Source organism: Phocoena phocoena, chromosome 1, assembly GCF_963924675.1.
Source record: "Phocoena phocoena chromosome 1, mPhoPho1.1, whole genome shotgun sequence".
NCBI lineage: Eukaryota > Metazoa > Chordata > Mammalia > Artiodactyla > Phocoenidae > Phocoena > Phocoena phocoena.
Genome location: NC_089219.1, coordinates 152,265,556 through 152,289,381, shown reverse-complemented (window position 1 = coordinate 152,289,381; position 23,826 = coordinate 152,265,556). Strand labels below are relative to the sequence as shown.

General features: G+C 36.9%; 1 protein-coding gene across 2 annotated transcripts in view; it reads right to left on the bottom strand.

The window, feature by feature from the left end:
• The window catches only part of RBBP5 (RB binding protein 5, histone lysine methyltransferase complex subunit), a 34,478-nt gene extending 10,874 nt beyond the window's left edge, over positions 1 to 23,604 (bottom strand). The window contains exons 1-7 of one of the 2 annotated variants that reach the window (XM_065880671.1): positions 23,565 to 23,604; positions 12,019 to 12,044; positions 11,008 to 11,180; positions 3,455 to 3,595; positions 2,509 to 2,671; positions 1,208 to 1,317; positions 23 to 142 (exon numbers count right to left, since the gene is read on the bottom strand). In XM_065880671.1, coding sequence (XP_065736743.1) covers positions 23 to 142; positions 1,208 to 1,317; positions 2,509 to 2,671; positions 3,455 to 3,595; positions 11,008 to 11,180; positions 12,019 to 12,044; positions 23,565 to 23,583 — 752 coding nt within the window. In that variant the 5' untranslated portion in view covers positions 23,584 to 23,604. Of the gene's footprint in view, positions 1 to 22; positions 143 to 1,207; positions 1,318 to 2,508; positions 2,672 to 3,454; positions 3,596 to 11,007; positions 11,181 to 12,018; positions 12,045 to 23,564 lie in introns of those variants that run through there. The other variant, XM_065880679.1, reaches the window with a different exon arrangement.
• Positions 23,605 to 23,826: the final 222 nt, after the last annotated feature.

Genomic DNA, 23,826 nt, shown 5'->3' with positions numbered 1-23,826 from the left:
TCTTCTAGGTTGTGATACATACCTATTCACCAAGTCCTGCAATTTCTGCATGGGTTCAGGCTCTCCATCTCTTCCACAGGTTAAGATTTCTCTACCATCATAAACTCTGATTATTCGATCTGCTGTGTTAATTAAAAAGCAACTACAGAAAGGATAAAAAAATATCAACACCAGAGGTCAGAATCTGTTCCTGTTAATATTTTCCATGGCTACCAGTTACTCAGAACAGTACCATAAGACAACTAACAAATCAGGGAGAGACTGAGTGAAAATCTAAGTAATAGACTAGACTACTGATATATCTACTTGTCACCTTCCAAGCCAAAATATAGCGTGAAATGAGAAAACGCTTTACCTCCCTTCCTGTGTAATCCCTGAACCCTAGATGCACAAACTAATCAGCAGTATTTGACTAAAATCCAAAACCTCTAAATTGAAACCAGTTTCCCGAATTCACAAGCTTACAGTTAAATATATATAAATACTTCATTCCTCTGGCCTGCTTTATATACAGTATATTCTTAATGAGTTAATAAACTAAATATATCATTCTGGATTGCCCAATTTTTTTACTGTGATAACACTGAGTGTTGGAAACCTGTCTAAAATACAAGTTATTTTACCACCTTCTTACAGACTTCACTGTCTCTTGCTTCAAGAGAATTTGAACGTGAATGTCCTCTAAGTATGTATGGTGGTTCCCATACAAAATAGGATGACTGCTACTTCTCTTACTGACAACCTATTTTCTTCTTGTTTCTGTTGATACATAAATCTACTTCTAGCTGGGTAATCAAACTTATCAGAAAAACATCTGAAATTAAAAGGGTAAATAAATAGGTTTTATGTAAGTAAAGTGCATATTCAGTTACTATGTGAATTTGTGATATCAATTCTGATTATAATATAACAGCTCACCTTTACCCAGTGCTTGCCATATGCCAGACATTTTGGTTCTATGCACAGACCACTCACACATCTTTTCTGTAAAGGAATTGCCTGTTAACCTCCCGATAAGATGTGACTGCTGGCTCAAAGCGGTAAATCTTATAAACTTAAGAACCAGATAGTGACAGTTTCTATAACTATTTTCTAAGTAAACTTAAAAAAAAATTAAGTATAATATACACAAAAACTGTGAATCTCAATGTATTTTTGCATTCTACTCACTTTTAAAACTGTCTCTAAAAAGACAGGTCTCACTTACCTGCCCTTCCGAGCAAACTCTATTGACTTAATGGCTGTGGTATTGCTTGTTCCAGTTGTTACTCTGAAGGAAGCAACAAGATCCTGAGAATCTGTTTTTAGGACCAAGATCTAAAGTTTAAAAGAGAAAAATAATAAGTATTCTGATAACTTACAGTAATTAGATTTGACTTCTGTTTCTGAAACTGGGCAAAGACTGGGTGAAAATATTAATATAAATTATCTCTATTCCCATGTATCCAACTTGATCAACTGCTATTGCCTTTTACCTCTTCAATTAAAGGACACTGTCTTAACCTATTGTTAAAAGATAATGTTTAACATTATCCAGAGTCAAAAAGTAGAAGCAACCCGAGTATCCATCAACAGATAAACAAAATGTGACACATACATACAATGGAATATTATTCAGACTTGAAAAGAAAGGAAATTCTGACACATGCTACAACATGAATGAATCTTAAGGACATTATGCTAAGTGAAGTAAGCCCATCACAAAAAAACCAAATACTGGATGAGTCCACTTATACGGGTACTAGAATAGCCAAATTCATAAAGATAGAAAGTAGAATGACAGTTTCCAAGGGGTGAAAGGGAGTAGGAAATAGCAAGTTATTATTTACTAAGTACAAGGTGAGTACAAGATGAAAAGAGCTCTGGAGATAAACGATGGTGATGATTGCACGACAATGTGAATGCACTTTACACCACTGAACTGTACACTTAAGAATGGTTAAGACGGTAAATTTCGTTAAGTGCATTTTACCACAATAAAAAAAAAAACCTGCCACGCTCTAAAGCAGCCATGAAACTGTACTAGCCCACACGTCCCAGTCAAAAAAAAAAAAAAAAAAAAATCAAAGTGCACTGGAACTCAAACTCTAATAAGCTTGAAAAGGACCCTAAAGCTCACCTAATCCAACTTCTTAGTACACAAAACTATAGATTAAGCTAGCCTAAATTATACAATATTTGCAGACCAAGATATCAGACATTTTATCAGCAGTACTCCATTGATGATATGATTTTTAAATTTTATAATTTAGTAATGGCCTTTCATTACTAGCATCCAGTAAAGGCCCCCCATCCTTCTCTAGGTCAAATAACCTCTGACTGCTCTAAATCCAAAGAACAGAAATTATTAAGGCATGAGAGAAAAATAGGCTATATTTACCACAGGCAGGAGGCATGCGTAGTCAAGGGACAAAAGAAATTTCAAAGAACGAACAAGCAAACATGAAATGAGCCAATGCACAGGATGACTGATGCGTATTTCACCAGCTTCTAAGCTTCTACGCTTACCTTGCCTTTTGCATTTCCTGTATAGATATATTCTCCTCGCCTATCAAAAGATGCAACCACGTTCAAATCGGAGTCATCGTCTACGGGCAGAACAACATGTTTGGAATCTGAAAGGGTCAACATGACAGGAGCAGATTTCATGGGACACACGAGAACCTTGTTCCTGTTTAAAAATATGAATAGTACATTGGCTGTTGCTATGATATCAGAAGGCTGACTCTCTGCTCTTTTCTGTAATTCCTATCTACTACCTCATCAACTCTCCCAGCCCAAGCATATTTAAAATAGTGAAAAAGCCTAAACTCTAAATTCCTAATAATAGGGAAATGACTGAGTAAAGTTATGAGATCTTACCTTGACAAGATAAAATGTAATTATTAAAAATAAATATGCAGATGTAGCAAACTGGTAAAATATGTATGAAATAAAGTGAAAGGCAAAATACCAATTAAAACTATGTAAAAATACATATTTGTGTGCATCTAACAGACAAATGCTTTGTGAGCTATGAAGCACTATACAATAAGCTTTATACTTAAAGAGAACTTGACTAAAAGAAAACCTAGAGAAATGAAAATAGTTATATCTCAGTAACGGAATGATGGGTAACTCTTTTTCTTAAATATAGTTTTCATAATGAACCGTTTCCCCTACTAAAGAAATTCAAATTGGAGGAAAACCCCAGGTAAAGAACAGTTATTATACTTATTTCTACCTTTGCCCATTTCTGAAGCCTTAATTAATATAGGCCAGTTTTTAACTATATACTACAACAGTCTCTTTAAAATCTATTCACTAGATCCAGATAATCTGGAAAGATTATTTTATATAGAAGAGGTTGAAGAGATGTGGGCTTTTGCATCCTAAAACCTTAAACTGAAATTGTCATGAGCCTGGAGATAGAATTAGACCCACCCCAGGAGAGAATAGCACAGATTAAACATACTGATCTCGCGGATGATACTGGACTTTTAAGATGGGTGAAGGGAATCGAAACCTCTGGTCGCAGTCGCCTGAAAGGACATCCCACTGTGACACTATGTTATCAGTGGAAGCACTCACGAGCTTATGACCATCTCGACTCCAGCTGAGAAGGAAAAAGGGTAACTTAGCACACATTCTAAGTTAAAGTATATCATATCACCCTTATAGATAAAAAAGCATGAGTCACACTTATTGCCCTAACTGCATGGGTCACCAACGTTTCTTATTCTTCATTTTTTAAACATTTACTCAAATCCACAACAAGTTTTCCTAACTAAGCAATAAAAAAGAATGTTTTCATGACATCTTCATATCTAGTAATAGAAGCTCTTGACAGTTCAAGATAATAGTACAAGTGGCTCAGTGAAAAAAGGGAGACTCAAACATTTTAGAAAAGTATAAAATCAGCTGGCCCTTAAGTGTTGATTTAACAAAAAGCAGGTTTTCTTCCCCTTGGGGGGAGGGGGAGGAGTAGTTGAGCTTTCTGAAGTTGTCCCAGAAGTAGCACTATCATAGTATAAGTGAACCAGCACAGATAGGTATCTGTTATTTAAAATAATTAAGAAAAGAATTAAGGAAGGAATTAATTCCTCCTGCTAAGTACAGTTAAACATCCTAACATTATATAGAAAACAAACATACAACGGTAAAGAGAAGACAGACTGTCTAGGGACTACAGGATATGAGGAATGACACAGCAGTGAGGTCCTTAGATTTTCTTTTTGCCTCATATATCCTGGACTGGGTGACGGAGATGCCAACAACCCATTAGCATCAATAGGCACACACAAAAAAAGTCTCCAGAAGAGCCAAAGGACTAGGAAAGGACAACCAACAGATGCTAACACACAGATGACACAGGTGTTAGTATTACCCGACAAGGATTGCAATGCAGCCATCATTAAAATGCTTCAACAAGCAATTACAAACATGCTTGAAACAAATGGAAAAAAAAAAGTCTCTGGAAAGAAATAGAAATATAGAGAAAAGAACCAAATGGGAATTTTAGAACTGAAAAATATAAAAACTGAAATAAAAAACTCGAAATATGGGTTCAGCAGCCAATGGAAAAGAGGAAGACAGAATAAAAAATTCCCAATCTGAATAGGAGAAAAAATGGAATGAAAAAAATTAACAGAGCCTCAGGGACCTATGGGACTATAACAAAATATCTAATATCTAATATCCATGGCATCAGAGTCCTGGAAGGAGAGAAGAAAGAGAGTAAGGCTTAGAAGAGGGCTTCCCTGGTGGCGCAGTGGTTGACAGTCCACCTGTCAATGCAGGGGCACGGCTTCGTGCCCCAGTCCGGGAAGATCCCACATGCCGCGGAGCAGCTGGGCCCGTGAGCCATGGCCACTGAGCCTGCGCGTCTGGAGCCTGTGCTCCGCAACGGGAGAGGCCACAACAGTGAGAGGCCCGCATACCGAAAAAAAAAAAAAAATGTATTTGAAGAAATAATGGTTGAGAGAGGATATGGGAATATATGTATACATATAGCTGATTCACTTCGTTGTACAGCAGGAACCAACACAACATTGTAAAGCAATTATACTCCAATAAACATGAAAAAAAATAATGGTTGAAAATTTCCCAAATTTGGCAAAAGATATAAAACACACATCCTCAAGAAGCTAAGCAAACTTCAAACAGGATGAGCTCAAAGAAATCCACTCCAAGACACAACCTTCTGAAAACTAAAGACAAAGAAAAAAATCTTGAAAGCAGAAAGAGGAATGACACGTTACCTACGGGAACAATAATTCACGTGACAGTAGATTTCACACCAGAAACCATGAAGGTCCAAAGAAAGTGACAGTTTTTCAAGTGCTGGAAGAAAAGAAGTCATCCCCAATTCTACATCCAGAGAGACTAACTTTCAAGAACAAAGGGGTAATCAAGGCATTTGTCACCAGCAGATCTACCCTAAAAGAACAGCTCAAGGAAGTTCTCTAAGCAGAAAGGAAACAATAAAAGAAGGAATCTTAGAAATCAGGAAGAAAGAATAATGAAAAGGGTTTTAAAAAATTAAATACTTTTTTCTAGAGTTTTGATGTTTGAAGCCAAAATTATAAGTTATATAGGTATCAATATACATAAAGGAAATGTTTAAGACAACTATACTATAAACAAGGGAGGGTAAAGGGATGTAAAGGGAAGGTTTCTATACTTCACTTAAACTAGTAAAATGTCAACACCAGTAGACTATGATAGGTTATGTATATACCACGTAATACCTAGCAACCATTAAAAAGCTATACAAAGAAATACACTAAAAAATACTACAGGGGCTTCCCTGGTGGAGCAGTGGTTGAGATCCTGCCTGCCAATGCAGGGGACGTGGGTTCGAGTCCTGGTCTGGGAAGATCCCACATGCCACGGAGCAGCTGGGCCTGTGCGCCACAACTACTGAGCCTGTGCTCTAGAGCCCGCGAGCCACAACTACTGAGCCTGCGTGCCACAACTACTGAAGCCCACATGCCTAGAGCCTGTGCTCTGTGACGAAGAGTAGCCCTCACTCGCCGCAACTCGAGAAAGCCTGCGAGCAGCAACAAAGACCCAGTGCAGCCAAAAATAAATAAATAAATAAATGAATAAAAAATACCACAGATAAATCAAAATGGAATTCTAAAAATAGTTCAAGTAACCCACAGAAAGGCAAAAAAGAGAGAAATGAAAAACAGAAGAGACAAACAGAAAAAGAAACCTAAAGTCAGTCTTTATTCAAATTTTGCAATGAAGAGGAGTTGCTGCTGAGGAACACAGAGGACGCAACACAGTTCATGGTTAAGAACAGAGGCTCCAGTCAGATTTATGCTCAAGCCTAGACATTACAACCTTCTAGCTGTGTGATCTTGGGCAAGTTATACAGCCTTTCTGAGCTTCAATTTCCTCACTTATAACATGGAAATAATAGTATCTACCTGCAGACTCTTGAGAGACTTAACATTAATACATAAAAAACTCTCAGTGCAATACAGTAAGTGCTCAAAAACCATTAATTATATTAGAGACAAGATAAATGTATTCCCAGACTTGTAACTCACAGCAGAGGAAGGCAGGAGTAAACTGAGGAAGTGAATGTGGAGGGACTAAGCTCAAGTCTGCATACAAAGGACCCATGTGCCTGTGTCTCCCACAACCTCTAGGACACTCCCAGTCAGTTAGAAGATCCTTCTGGAGAATCTAAAAAGAAGATGCCTACAGATACTGTAACTTGAGCGTTGATAACAAAAAAGCCAATGGTCCACCCAATTTCAGTAGATGATGGGAGGGTAAAAGGGTGAGATAAAGCTCACATATACTGTAATAAAGTCACAGATAAGTTCTTGAAATTAACAAACTAAGAATATGCATAAATACTTTAGAAATATGAAGACAAATATCAAGAGAAACAAACCAAAAGAATGGAAGTACACTGGGAATGGGACATTATTGGGATATTGGGAATGGGAAGAAACAAGGGACAGCTTCTGTTGCTGTTCCCCTAAGCATTTTAGCACAATCTGACTATAAAACAGAATGTTAGCTATATTTCCATTTTTCCTTTAAACCCTCTGCATTTTAATAACTTTTTCTTTCATAGCAGGCTTGTATTTCTGTTATAATAGAGGGAAATCTATTTTTAGAAATTAAATTATAATCAGAGGTGAAACTAAGAGGGGTTTTCCCATTAAAACTAACAATATATTCTTCAATTCCAAATTCCGTAAATTCAAGAATTAGGGATTCTCATACATCCTCACATCTGACAATACTGTTTCTTTCCAAAATACAGACAGGTCTTTACTAAGTCTAATATCTTAGAGTCTTAAACATCATTTCATTCTACCTATGGCCCCTATCCAGTGACTGAATATCTTCTGTAGCATCCCTATGAAGAGACGGCAAGCCGAAGCAGGGCCAGTCCCACTGGTAAGTTCTTTCCTGGGCAGTCCATCCCATCCACAGGCACCTTTGCTTGGGAGCTCATCTCTATTTTAAGGTAACATTTGTTTCCCTATAAATCCCGTTCACTACCTACCAGTCCTGCTTCTTCTCCTTAGGTCAATTTTTCTGTCTTGCACATGTCAGTTCTTTAATAGCTGAAGACAGCTATCATGCCTATCCAAAACTTCTCTTTGGTGAAATTTTCTTAGTCCCTAACATGTTCAAATACTACACAACAATTAAAATAATACACAAAGTTATATACTAAATGAGGGTGAATCAAAGAAAAATGCAAAATGCATATAACTACAGATCATAACTCTCATGTATACTTACATATACCAAAAATTAGGGAACAGTTAAATAATTATGATGCATACATACTAAGCAATACTATATATATCATATGTACACACACACACACATATATCAACACAGAAAAACATCCACTATATATTAAGTGGAAGAGCAAGCTAAAAAACAAAATGTATAGTGTGTCTCCGCTTTTTAAAAAACATACACATGTATATGTGTATGTGAATTTTTATACATGCTGAGGGAGATAGATTTATCTTACAGATGAAAGATATATTCCATATACTCTAATACTACTTACCTAAAGGAGTAGACAAAGAGCTTTCGTTTTTTACTCTATATACTCATATATTGTTTGAATGTTTTAAAGTTCTTAATAATCAAGTTTTGTGATAAAAAGTTTTAAAATGTTGGGGGGAGAGGGGGAAAATCTCTCATTGTTCAAACCCTTTGACCTAGCGGTAACATACTTTTGGAAGTCTACACTAATGAACAAACATAGATCAAACGCCTACTGGGCATCTTCACTAAGATATCCCCACCCATCCAACAAGTACCTGAATGCCTACTACGTACCAGGTATAATGCTACAGTAAAATGGCAGACAAGGTTCATGTATCACAGCACCTACCATGTTCCAGGGAAGATACTCATAAAACAACTATTTGCAATAAAATACAACAGGAGACACACAACCGTGATCTCAAATTCACCATTATCACCCTCTAATCTTACATTTAACATCTTCATCCAAGCAGGAAACCTGAGGATCACCTTAACTTCTCTACTTCACTTACACTCCTTATCTAATTAATGCCTAAGACCTCTTATTTCTACTATTTCTCACATCTGTACCATTCAGCTCCACTCCTACTGCACCTATCCTCATCAGCTCTAGCCTAGGCCACTGCAATCCTATCTTCATTCACTGTCCCCTTCAATCTCTTTCCCACACGCTGTTCTAGAGATCTTTCTAAAATAAAAAGCTCATCGTGTCACTTTCCTTCCTAAAATCTTTTAATGGCTTCACAGTACCTACAGGATAAAGCTCAGATTCATAGCGTGGCAAACAATGTGCTCCATGAGGACCTGTTTACCTTGGCTGTTGCCATGTCACATCTCTGATACCACAATCCAGCTAATCTGAACTACCTGCAGTTCCCCATTTTACCATGCTTGTTTCAAGCTGATGTGTTTTTGCCTGTACAGCATCTTCTGCTTGGAATACAACTGGCAATCACCTAGTCATCTTACAAGTCTGAGGTCAGAAATTACCTCATCTTTGAAGCCTCTTCTGACCACACTTCTTCTCCAATACAATTGATCATTTCCTCCTTTGCACTATTGCCTCCACTAAATCTCAAATATAGTTCTTATGTAGGACCTACAAAGCTTTAGTACATGTAGCTGTATGCACATGTACCTCCCCCTACCCATCAAGAATTTCTCCTTACTTGTGTCCCCAAAACCCTAACCCTAACCCTAATCGTAAATGCCTAAAGCAGTATCTGGTATATAATTCATGTTCAATGTTTGCTGAAGAAATGATTGTATGAGAGAAAAACTTTATGTGCAAAGATGCTGACTGAACATTATGTAGCAGAGAAACAAAAACGGTTAAGTAAATTATGGTTTATCTATCAGAAGACATTTAGCCATTAAAAAAAAAGTTTTTAAAGGCTACACAAGCAGGAAAATGTCTGGTCACAGTGTTAGACAGAAAAAGACCAAAATATAAAATAAAACATAGCACACTTACAAACTATGCTTTTTATTTAATTTTTAAGATTTATTTATATTTTTTACTTTTGGCTGTGTTGGGTGCTCGTTGCTGCGTGCAGGCTTTCTCTAGTTTCGCAAGTGGGGGCTACTCTTCATTGTGGTGCGCGGGCTTCTCATTGTGGTGGCTTCTCTTGTTGAGGAGTATGGGCTCTAAGTGCACGGGCTTTAGTAGTTGTGGCACATGGGCTCAGGAGTTCTGGCTCGTAGGCTCTAGAGTGCAGGCTCAGTAATTGTGGCACACGGGCTTAGCTGCTCTGTGGCATGTGGGATCTTCCCAGACCAGGGCTCGAGCCCGTGTCCCCTGCATTGGCAGGTGGATTCTTAACCACCATGCTACCAGGGAAGTCCTATGCTTTTTAAAAATTATATATAGTAACAAATCAAAATATTTACAGTAGTAATATCAGAGTGGTAAGACTATGGGAGATAGTCTTCTATCTTCTACTTTGCTGTATTTTCCATAATTTTCTAAATTATTATTATTTTATAATAAAAATACATGTATACTTTTAGTGATAGTTCTATAATTAGATTGTGATGATCGTCGCACAACTCTGAATATATAAAAAACAATGAAATGTACATTTTAATTGGATGGATTTTATAGCATGTGAATTATATGTATCTTAATAAAGCTGATAAAAATGTATGTATCTACTTAAATCTTTATTGCAAAAGCACAACAATAAAAAAATAAATAAAATGCAAAGGAACTGGAAAGAACCTAAGAAATCATACAGGCCAGTTCTCTCATTTTGCATATTAGAGAAACGTTTTGGCCAAAGCCACCAGTTCATTAGTGGCCAAAGCTAGACTGGGATTCAGGCCTCCTCCCAATCCAGTGCTTTATAATACCACTGCTGCTTATATTTCGACAAAAGGAAATATGTTAGTTTAATAAATCTAGATCTGATTAGGTGTTTTTGGTCCCAAGTTCATTTAAAAGAAGTGCTGCCCCAAAATAAAATTTTCTGAAACAGATAGTCCTTGAGAATAAGAATGAAATCAATGGGATTTATATAATACCCGATTTCAGCTCAATATATTTGATGCGAAGCCTTAATAACTACAATTCAATGAAGGAACAGGCATGTTTGTGATCACTAAAACTACTGTAATTCAAGAAGATGGACAAGGCTGGACACTGACTTCCAAGCTGCCCTCCTAACCAGGATTTTTTTATTCTAAATGAAAGGTCAATATCACAAGTATACTACAGCTGCAATCTGTAAATGTCTCATTTCAGTACTGAAATATTCTCAGACAGAGCCTGATACAGATCCATATTACAATGAATTTCTCCCCCAAAGGTGCTGAAAGCAGCATGGATTCAAGGTCTCCATAAACTATGAGAAATTATGTTACTAATGGCTGTATATTTAAAACTCTAAATATTAAAATTTATCTAATGAGACTGGCAACTACACAGTCACCGTTCATCCCCCCGATTTAACTCATATTTAATACATTAACTTTAAAATTCCTTACCATAAGGAACAGACTGGATGAATGTGCGCACTAATTATTTTAGCAATGCCTCTTGTCAAGAAATCCCAGATGACAATTCGGCCGTCATTACAGCCAACTGCAAGCAGTGTGCCCCACCTGTTAAAGGTGCAAGTCAGGGCCATGCTGATACAATCCAAAGTTCCATCAGCTTCCTAAAGATTAAAATGAACATAAGAATATAGACAATACCCAGGTATCCAAATTATTTCTTAAAGTTTCTCTAACATCTATGATAATTCTCTTGAATTTAAATTATGATGTATACCAAAATAATCTCTATGTGTGTTCTCATATCTATTAAACTAGCCCAAATGGAGAAATATTTATAAAAGCTAACAGAGAATTTTTAGAAACAGATGTGACCAATCCCTTGCATTACTATTATAACTTCGTACAAATTCTCCGGAAGGCAATTAGGCAAAATAAAACAGGACTCACTAAAAGAGTCATCTTACTGATCAAGTAATCATAGTTCTTGAAATTTATTCCAAGAAAAATAAAACAAAACCCCTGTGTAACATTAGGAAAATCAAATAAATTTATATTAATATCAAGCCATTTAAAATAATCATGACTACATTAAACACACTCTAAGAATTACAAAATATTTTTACATGTAAAGCACACTTATACCATACGTGTTGATTACTATGCAAAAACACTGATCAAAACTATAAAAGCACACAGAAAAAAAATTTACACGAAGGTGATAGTACTGTTTGTGAAAATTGCTTCAATCAAAAGTATTTTTTTAATTTAAAGGGAAATGAACTGGAAGATTTACAACATTATGTTGAAATTTCCAGCCAACATTGCCTATCTACCTCCCCCCCGCTCAAAATTAAACATTTAGTTCCCTTTTATAGCAAAAGATCATCATATTTAATGCTTCTATTGTCAAGAAAAAAAAAAAGATGAAAACGTAGTTTCCACTCAAACATAAAAGCTAGGGAGTTACCGTTTTCTAAAATCACAATACAATACTCTTACCTCTGGATAATTCTGCCCAAAGGACTCTGCAACAAAGCAAAGGAAGAAAGTTGATGGAACATGTGCAACATACCAGGAATCCTACAGCTCACAACTACCGCTCACAAACAGTGTACAGCAGTGGCTTGCAAAGTATGGATGGAGAACTGGCGCCCTTTCAGGGACTCCATGAGGTCACACCTATTTTCATTATCAACCAAGATGGTATGTGCCTTTTTACTCTCATTATTTCACAAGTTTACAGATGAGTTCTCCTGAGGCTATACAAGCTGTGATACTGAAACAGTATGAATGCAGAATCCAGCCAACTTCTATTGATATTTAGGCAAAACATTAAAGAGATTTGTAAAAATGCAAAACAATGCCACTCTTCTCACTAAGTAAGTTTTGTTTTAGAAAAGTTATTTTTCATAAAAACATTATTAATGTAAACATGTAATGAGGTGTTTTTACAGTTATTTTTATGTAACAAACTTTAAAAAATCAAAGCAGTCAACTTATCTTAAATCCCAACTACTCTCTTAAAACCTTTATTAAGAGCAGCCAACCAACAGGGTTCCCTTCCTAATAATAATACTAAGGCTGTAACATAATCTGGTAGTTGGTTAAACACACAATTTTCTGTATTAATTTCTTAAGCAAATAACATTTTGGTACCGACATCCCTGAATACTTTTCCTATATTAAATTTGGCGTTTATACATTAGTGATAAACATTTTGAGCTATAGTACGATACTGCCTGCTTGTCAGAAGTTTAATGTTTAGAAGTTTAATGCAGTAGCAACATCTTTATCAGTATTTATTTATGTTATTACCTAAACATTTTATTATCATGATATTTAAACTATACTCTGAGAACTACAGATCCAAGGAAGCTGTTATACATTTAGGACATCCAAATAAGATTTCATCTAAAAAATAAGTTTACCATTTTTAGTTTTTTACCATATGATCCAGCAATTCCACTCCTAAGTATATATTCGAAGAAAATGAAAATACTAACTCAAACAGATACATGCACCTTAACGTCCACAGCAGCATTATTTACAAGAGCCAGGATATGGAAGCAACCTAAGTGTCCATCAACAGATGAATGGGTAAAGAAGATATAGAGTATGTGTATATATATGAATATTTATATAGCTATGAATATTTATATAGATAATAAAATATTTCTCAGCCATAAAAAAAAATAAAATTTTGCCATTTGTAACAACATGGATCAATCTGGAGGGTATTATACTTAGCGAAATAAGTCAGAGAAAGACAAATATTATATGTCACCACTTACATGTGGAATCTAAAAAATAAAACAAATGAAAGAATGTAACAAAACTGAAATAGGTTCACAGATATAGAGAACTCATGGTTACCAGTGGAGAAAGGGGAGGGGGAGGGGCAATATAGGGATAGAGGATTAAGAGGTACAAACTACTATGTATAAAATAAATAAGCTATAAGGATATACTGTACAGCATGGGGAATATAGCCAATACTTTATACTAACTTTAAATGGAGTATAATCTACAAAAATATTGAATCACTATGTCATACATCTGAAACTAACATAAAAAAAGTCTGAAAACCAGTTTTATTACATTTTGTCCTTTATAAAAATTAACAGAAATCAAAACAGTGAAAACATTAAAACTAATCAGAATACAGGCCCTAAAGTTAAGAAAACGAAAAGAAAGATGAAAATAAAGATGAATAATTGCCCCCCCAAAAAAGGCAATTATTTTGGTTTCTCTAATGTGCACCAGACTTCAGTGTCTGATTGCATTCAAATACTAAAGACAAGAATGAAATGAAAAGCTGAAACCAGATTAAGACAGGTTATTCTGAAAGAACCTTTTTAAAATTACTAAAGTCATACATGTAGGTAATACAGATATGTGTAATTAAAAAATGATAGTTTCCTCCCTGCAACCCACTTACTAAGGTAAAAGCTTCCATATATTTTTATATGCTTACACAAACATTAACATATTTAAGGTTTGTTCTTTAAACAAAATACTACACATATTATATGTAATATATGTATTATAATATGTATTAACAAAATATATGTATTTCCAAAGCAATAATATAGATCTATATTCACATGATCAAGAGAAAAAAGGAGTATTCATTGAAAAATTAAAAACAAAACAAAAAGCCACAACCTAAAAATATGAAGTACTCAGGAAGGAGTAGAGTATGACTTGCTGTGTTCAGAGATGGGAAAGCCATATTAAAATTCTGAGAGGAACTCCCTGGAAGTCCAGTGGTTACGACTCCGAGCTTCCACTGAAGAGGGCACAGTTTCGATCCCTGTTCAGGGAACTGAGATCCGGCATGCTGCGCAGTGTGGCCAAAAAACCAACAACAACAAAAAGATTCTGAGAGAATCCAGAATCCTGGGACCATTTTAATGTATGATTACCCTTCAACACAGATTACCCCTGATTTTGTATTTTTGTTTTATGTTTTAGGTGTTGTGTTTTTTTTCCCCCTCTTTTGGAGGGTCATCCTAGTTAACAGGATTATAACAAGGAGTTTAAAGGAACACAAAGAAAAAGTGTGTATAAAAAAGACTAAGCTCGCCTGGGCCACTTTGGTTGAAGAACCTGAGTAAGAATGCTGTCAAGGAGGGTTATGGTAGCACAAGGCCACTGCCCCTAGATGCTCAAGGCCACTTTTATATTCTCTATCCTCCCACCATCTAACATTTAACATTTTGTTACAATTAGATTCTTAGGCTTGGTTCTAAAGACCATCAAAGGGGGTAAAAAAGATGCCCAAACGTAGCTGCCAAAGAGAAATAAACCCTGGTCGGATTTAACTTCACAGTACACTTGATAATTCAAAACATGAATGACACATTTCCAAAACTGATCACAGAAGAAAAGTCCTTGACTGGGTCAATGAGGAAAAAACACATTGAGAGGTTGTTAAAGATCTACCATTAAAATTTTTAAAAAATGTTTAATTATAAAAAAACGGACAGCAGGCCCATATGGTTTTATGAGCAATTTCTCCTAAATCTCAAGGTGCAGGTAATTACTATGTTATTCAAGCTATTTCTGAGCAGATAAAAATATGTATTTGTGTTTTATAAAGCCAACATAGCTGATACCAAAACCTGATAAGATGATACAAAAAGAAAACAAGAGTCTCTTTCACTTAAGAACATAAACAGTGGGACTTCCCTAGTGGCACAGTGGTTAAGAATCTGCCTGCCAAGGCAGGGGACATGGGTTAGATCCCTGGTCCAGGAAGATCCCACATGCTGTGGAGCAACTATGCCTGTGTGCCACAACTACTGAGCCTGTGCTCAAGAGCTCACAAGCCACAACTACTGAGCCCGCGTGCCACAACTACTGAAGCCTGCACACCTGGAGCCTGTGCTCTGCAACAAGAGAAGCCACAGCAATGAGAAGCCCATGCACTGCAACAAAGAGTAGCCCCTGCTCTCCACAACTAGAGAAAGCCCGCGTGCAGCAACCAAGACCCAATGCAACAAAAAATAAGTAAAATTAAATTGATTCTTTTTAAAAAACCCCAAAAAACAGGGCTCCCCTGGTGGCAAAGTGATTGAGAGTCCGCCTGTCAATGCCCCGGTCCGGGAAGATCCCACATGCAGCGGATTGGCTGGGCCCGTAAGCCATGGCCGCTAAGCCTGCACGTCTGGAGCCTGTGCTCCGAAACGGGAGAGGCCACAGCAGTGAGAGGCCCGCGTACCGCAAAAAAAAAAAAAAAAAAAAGAACACAAACAGTACAGGGTATTTCACCTCTAGATTCAGTGTATATAAGTATAACCGAATTCTAAACACAAAAAATCTGGAGTTTATTATTCTACCATGTAAGAAGGCATAATGGAATAGCAAGGGGAAAAAAAAAAAAACCAGGCCTACTCCAAACTCATTCCAAAGGAACAAACAATAGCACAATGCACTCTAATGTATTCAATATATCCTTGGACAAGAATGTTTAAGAGCCATACAATCCTATGAGTAGATGCTGAAAAAAAAATTTGCTAAAACTCAATAGCTCATTCTAATAACAGCCACATCTAACAGAAGACTACAATAAATGATAAAAACTATTAACCAAAAACACAATAATTATCATTCTAAAAGGTGAAATATTAAAACCATTCCAATTAGCATCAGCAACTAGAAAGGGATATATCACCATTATTAGTTAATATTCCTCTTGGAGGTTCCAGCCAATGGAATAAGAAAATGAAATAACTGGTTTAAACATTGACTATAAGAGATAAAACTATTTCTTTTGCTGATAACACTGAATACCTAGAAAACACAGAAATTCTAATTTTAAAAACCACCCAAATTAATAAGAAAATAAGGCAAGGTGGTTTGATACAAGAAAAACATTCAAACATTAACAGCTTTTCTTTAGGTTAGCAATTAATATCCAGAAATGAAAATGAAGGGGAAAATTCCACGCACAATGGCTACAAACATAAATATTTAAGGAAAAAATGTAATAAGAAAGACATGCCATGTATGAAGAAGAAAACTATAAAATCTTAGTTAAGGCCGTAAAATATGAATAAGTGAAAAGACAAACTACATTCTGGGGTGGGAAAGCTTAATGGCTTTCTCCAAAAACTAGTAAATTTTATGCAGTTCCAGATGGATTAAAGACAAATGTTAAAAAAAAAATCTACATGTACTGTAAGGTTGCTGATATATGATAAAGATAACATTTAAATTTAGTGGGAATTTATTTAATATATAGGGATGGACAACTGACTATCCATCTGAAAGAAAAAACAGCTCCAGTTCCTCTCTCATACCACATATAAAAATAAATTTCAGGTAAATTAATGATTTTTTAAAATCAAAAATCTTAGAAAACCTAGGAGATCCCATGTATAATCTAGGGTGGGGAAGACCTTAACCAAGTTAGGAAAACCGAAAGAAAAGAGAAATACATTTGATTATATAAAAACTGAAACATTTTGCATGGCACAAGTCCCCATAAACAGTCAAAAGATTTAGAAAAAATTGGCAATGCAGATGACGGACAGGAGTTGACATCTACACTATAAAGCAAGCCTATACACCAATAAGGAAAAATGATCAAAAAGAAAAGATAAAGAATGTGAATAAACAAGTCACAGAAGAACAAAATGAGATGGCCTCTAAACAAAGGAAAACATCAAATTCAGAGAAATGTAAATCAAATGAGATGCCATTTTCATCCATCAGACAGGAAAATTTAGAGAGAGAACACCTGCTGGGAGGGAAAGGGATATTGCCTATAAAAATGGGAACTGTTATAGCCGTTTGGAAAAGGAATCTGACAGCATCTATTAAAAGCAAAAATATACATAGTCCTCATCTCAGTAATCCTACAATTGGAAACCTAATCTCCATAGATATAAACACAACAATGGGACGTAAGAACAAGGGTATTTAAACTATTGTTCTTGGTGGCAAAAAAAAAAAAGAAAAAAAAAAAAAGACACCCCCCCCCCCGCCCCGCCCCGCATTGGAAACAAGGTAAATACCCATTATTAGTGTAATGGATGAAAAAATTGTGGTATTCAAATATGGATAAATTACACTAATTCTCTTCAGAATTTTTATTGGTGTTACTTAAGTGAAAAAAAGCAAGACACAAAGTGTATATCTCATTTTTTTGTTAATATTATGTATATACACACACACACATATAGGCATAGAGAAAAATATGGAAGGAGTTACACAGGATTATCAACACAGAATGGAGGAGGCAAGGGAAAAAAAGAACACGTTTTAAAAAAAAGCATTTATAGGGAATTCCCTGGCAGTCCAGCGGTTAAGACTCCATGCTTCCATGCAGAGGGCACAGGTTCAGTCCCTGATCAGAGAACTAAGATCCCACAAGCTGCACGGCACAGCCAAAAAATATAAAAAAGCATTTACAGTTAAGTTAAAATTTGATATCGTGAGTGTGTATCTACACGAACGCATTAAAAATCCTTAGTTCTATTATCTCCTAATGTGTAGGAATAGTATCTCGTAAAATTAAGTGAAGAAAGCAAGTTGCAAAAAATGTGTATAAAAAGTTCTATTTCTGTAAAAAACAAAGCCCTTACAAACTGTATTTAATTATACTCATATGAGCAAGGAAAAGGTATAAAAGGATAAATTCCAGACAGTTACCATTTGGAAAGGAGGAAAAAGGCAACTTTTTCTGTATGCATATTTGTACTGTGTCCACTGTTGCGATATGTACTGTACATGTTAATTTGAAAAGCATGAATTTAAAGAACTTTAACTTTAATGAGTTTTCTAGACTTAAACTCATGCTGGCTTATCATTTCTTTGAAGTGCTCAAGCCTGCATTTATCATTAGCAGCTACGGCTTACTGAATGCTTATGTGTCAGACTCCGTACTAAGGTCTTCTACATACTGTCTCATTTGCTCCTCTCAATTCACTATTGAGTATTATCATACTCCATTTCATAGATAAAGAAAGTTAGGATTAAAGGTTATCCCCAAACTGACAGTTAAAAAGTGGCAAAACTGGAACCTGACCAAGAAACCCTACTCTTAACTATAACTGCACTAAAAAGCCTCTATAATCTTGCCCAAATTTGACCTCAAGGTTACTAGTCTATGATTTGCAAAACACATCTGCCCTTTATTGAAAATAGTCAAAATTCTGCCCATCTTCTTTTTTTCAGCATGTCTTCTTTCCTCTCCCCAACTCTCAAAGATCACCAACATTATTTCACATGCCAAGTTCCTTCAAGGCCAAGGAATATAATTCGACCAAGAGAAGTGAGCTAAGTGACCCATCTAAAATCTCTACCTATTGAGAACTCTTCTTGGCAATAACCAATGATCACTTTATTTGTTCAAAACCAAACAAACAAACAAAAATCCTTTTCCCCAGAGAAGGCAAAAGAAAAATAAGAAGTTAAGCATTCCTCATGGAAGCAACCTAAATGCCCATCAACAGACAAATGGATAAAGAAGATGTGGTACATATATACAATGGAATATTACTCAGCCATAAAAAGGAATGAAATTGGGTCATTTGTAGAGACGTGAATGGACCTAGAGACTGTCATTCAGAGTGAAGTAAGTCAGAAAGAGAAGAACAAATATTAACGCATATATGTGGAACCTAGAAAAATGGTACAGATGAACCGGTTTGCAGGGCAGAAATAGAGACACAGATGTAGAGAACAAATGTATGGACACCAAGCGGGGAAAGCGGCGGGGATGGGGGGTGGGGGGTGGGGGCGGGGTGGTGGTGTGATCAATTGGGAGATTGGGATTGACATGTATACACTAATATGTATAAAATGGACAACTATGGGATTGACATGTATACACTAATATGTAGAAAACGGACAACTAATAAGAACCTGCTGTATAAAAAAAATTATAAAATAAAATTCAAAACAAAAGAAGTATTCCACTTCCCTTTTGCCTATAAACTATAAAAGCCCAGAGTAGGCGCATGAAAGGTATTTGTTGAGTGTTGAATGAATAACTTTGGTATTACACCATCCAGCCCAACCAAGCAGGAAACATCTTTGCTCTTAGCACTCCACATAATGCTAAAAACCCTTTCTAGTTGCCTCATTTTTACAATCTTTGCCTTCAGTCACATTAGCTTTCCTGACACTATTCTTAAAAGCTAGTGCCACCCTCATATATTCACCTTCAGCAACGTGCCCTTCTTTTGTACATGCCTCTTTGGAACCTGAGTTTAGACTGCTTTCGGCGCAAGCACACCAGTTCCCTCAGGTGCCTCCTCCTTTTTTCCCAGTTAGGACCCTTCCTCCAAACTGCCTTTTAGCTTTCTAGGTCTTGGAATAATTTGTTCCCTAAATTGCTGGACATCCACCTCCTTAAAAACTCGGTTACCATGAACTCTAAAATTTCGTGGTCCTTTTCTCCCAGTGGAAGTATTTTCCACTTGCCAACCAAGTCCTCCCTACCGTAACAGTTAGGTCCAGAGTAGCAGTTTCCATTCCACTTCCTCAATCTAACAGGTGATGACACAATCCGCAGCATTTCTTTTTAGAGAAATGCAACTTGCAGGTGGCTAAATAACTGATCTTACCACACCCCAATCTGATGCCATCGCTACCATAATTACTATATTTCCTTGGCTCCAGTCTGGCCTCCCTCATCAATCCTTAAGCTGCTACAGCCAACTTTCTAAGCCCCAAATCTCATCATGTCACTTACCTGCTCAAAAATCTCCCTTGTTAAACAATATGCTGAACTCCTAAGTATAATTTTAAAAAGCAATAATCTGGCCCCAACCAGTATTTTCCATTTTATCTTTGACTAACTCCGCATTAGCACCTGGGACAGAACCTTGCATAATCCACCCTAAGCACCAGCTGTAAACTGCTAACCATTTCCAGAATATATATCACATGTTCATGCCTCAGAACGTTCGCCCCTACTGTTCTCTGCACTGGTAATTACCTTCTCCATTTGTCCCTCTGGAAAAATCCTCCTCCATGTTTACTGTCTGCGTTAAATGGCACTTCCTCTATCAAGTCATCCCCAAATTCCACCGCCAACCCCAACAAGGCATAATTAATTGCTCTTTCAGCTGGATTCCCATAATGGGGTTCCCGCTATTTATTGTGGTTCCATTTCATAGTTATTTGTTTATGCCCCTATCCTCCTAGTTTTATGTATTTATCCAGGGCAAAAGCTGTATCTCATTTCAGTGTTTATCAAACATTAGGAGCCAATCCACCACAATGGATAAATCATTCAGTGAGCCATACCATAAAAGTTTTTTAATAGATCAGAAGATATCAGAGGACACTGAGCATAACAACAATTAGTATCATTTTCAGAAACAGTTATATGTGTATGTATATATAATGGACTGTGATAGAAAATACATTTCTTACGATGAGCTGTAGTAAAAGTAAGTTTGAAAAACTCTTATTTAACTTTTACCTCCAATGCCTACTGCCTAATACACAGCAAGGGCTCAGAAGTGGCTGCAGAGGTAAAAGCATTTGAGTGTCCACATTAAGAATACATTATCATTCCTTTCCTTTATCTGGCCAGATAAGGTTTGGTATGCTCCCACAATCACATTACTTCTGTTCCTTTCTCCTTTATATCTGTAATAATTAATTTTCTTGCTGTAAAACTCAAGTCATTCCCATAGAGATTTATATCTTTTGAATCCAGCCATTCTTCTTTTAAATTGTCTAACCTTCCAATGCTAAATATTCCTTCCTAAGTTCTACCCACATGAATCTTCTGTATCATACAAGAAAAATCTTTCCCATCTGCTCTTTCTTTCAAGGTATGAGCCTATCTATCACCTTTCCTCCATAGTTAAGTTTTTAAAAATAAACATCAACCCTTTGCCTCCAGTCCATCTCACTCATCTTCCTAAAATCATTGTAACCCAGCTTCTGTTCAAGTTGCTAAGGAGCCCCAAGTTGCCCAAGAACTAAGTAGAGTAGCCCTTTCTCAGCTCTTAGCCTCAACTGCTCTACAACTGCTTCTATGGAAGACTCCACACCAACCTGCATTCTCTTCTACCTCTACATGAATAAATATATGAAAAGCACTTGAAAATAGGTCTAGCTCATAGTTAGTACTATGTAACTGTTAGTTGATATATTATCATTTATTCCTCCTCTTATTCCCTAAATATAGATGATTGTCCAAGATTCTGTCCTCAGCAGTTTTCTTTTTTCCCCTCCCACTTTCTCCCTGGGTCTTATCATCTCCTCACAAGGTTTTGTCTAGCCCACCTGTAGGAAGGTTACAAATCTCTCTCATAAATCCAAACCCATCTCCTGAACCAGAGGCCCACACTCAACATACCCAATGCTAACTGTCTTTTCCAAATGTCCTTAAATGTTTATGAATAGCGCCATCACAGTTCCCATCATTTTTCACTTCACTCTCTTCCTCACCACCAGCACCACCACCAGTGCCACTACCACCATGATATGCAGTCAATTTTCAAACTGTCAACTCTACCTTCTCAATGTCTTTTCTTTCCATTTTCTAGTGCAGACCTTCTTTATCCCTCATCTACTCTAGCCCTCCAAATTGGCAGACTCAACTACACACTGTTGTCAGATAAATCTTTTTTTAAAAAAATCACAGCTCTGATTGAGTTACTTACCAGGTCAAAACCCTTCAATGGATCTGCCCTACTTTCCTTAAAAAGCACAGTTTTTCAGCTGGGTATTCAAAAGCCTCCAAGGAGTAGATGGTACCAATCCCATCTCTTGGCCTTCTCCTTATTCACAGTACCCACAACCTGGCCAAGCCGGAAAATACCTTTAGGACTCATCTCACTGATGTCTTAGCTCAAACGTATTCCTAATAAACACTCCTTCCAATATCTTCATACTTCAGTCTGTCAATATTTTACCAATCTTAAATATCCACTCAAAACTCCAAATCCTCCACAGGTTTGGTTTTTTGGTTGTTTGTTTTTGTTCTTTCTTGATTACCTTTCTTCCCCTGCCCCAAAGATATTCACTCCCTCTTCCAAATGTTCTTAGCCCTTAGTAAAGACTCTTTAAGGCTGGCCATATATACACTAATATGTATAAAACAGATAGCTAATAAGAACTTACTGTATAAAAAGTAAAATTTTTAAAAAAGGGTGACCTATATTCTGCGATATAGTATAGCTATTTACATAAACACCTTATTCTCCACACTTAACAAAAAGCTCCTTAAAAGCAAAGACCATTCCTTAAATAGCTTTACAGTCTTTAAGACTGCCAGTATATCTTCTGAATTTAACTTTTTTAAAGAGAAACACAACCACTGAAAATAGCAAGTCGCTTAGTTCTTGAAAACCTCAGACATCCTTAGGCTACGATGCTAAATATTACCTAATGAAAACGACAGTTTATAGACAACTTGGGTAAAGGGTAAGGAAGAAATGAACCAGAGAGGGTGACAAAAGGAAACTGCTTTGTAGTTCACCCCTCAGTGTTTTACACACCGTCCCTGATAAAGACCTTAAATAGAAAGTCAAGGTAACTGGATTCCAGTGCCACCTCTATGCCAACTATACCATTTACTTGCTTAGTGCCTTCAAGTCAGTACCCTCTGAGCCTTTTTTAATTTATTCAATGAGGGACTTGTACTAGAAGATAAACACGTTCCCCTCCTTAGGCACCCCATGTTTCTTCAAAACTCCATGCTTCACCCAAAACCCTGACAAGTGTTGAAAGCTTTACCTCAAGCCTCACTTCCTCAGATTCCTTCCCCCAGTAACTCTGGTCCTGCCTGCTCTGGGCTACTTCAGCACCTGTGATCCTTGTAACCGAAACTAAGTCACAAACTATGTCCCTAACGCTTCACAATTGAACTGCAAAGTAGCCTCGGGAAAAGCAATGCATTCCGCTCAGGCAGAAGCTAGGCTTCCTCTCCCTGCTGCTGCTCCATAGCAAGGCGCCCAAAAAGATGCATCTAGAACTGTGTCCCTAATGTGGCAGCCTGAGTCCCCTCCGCCTGGGTTCCCTCCTTTCCAGGACCAAAAGGTTCTCTAAGAAGCAGCCATAGTCCTCCTCACCCAGTAACTCGAGGTTCATCCCTGAGGACTCTGGCCTTCTGGTCTCAGCTCCAGCAACGACACCTCCTCTCCCAACCGCTTCCAAAACCTGCGTCTAACTGGGAGACGCCGCAAAGAGCCTGGCACAAGCTCCGGAGACTTTCTGGTTTAGAAGACCCCACGGCTTCCGCTTTCTTCCCTCGCCTTCCTTGTTCTTTCAAGTGGGCTGTCCATGTATATGCCTAACCAAAAAGAAGAAAAAAACTCTCTCGGAATCACTTGA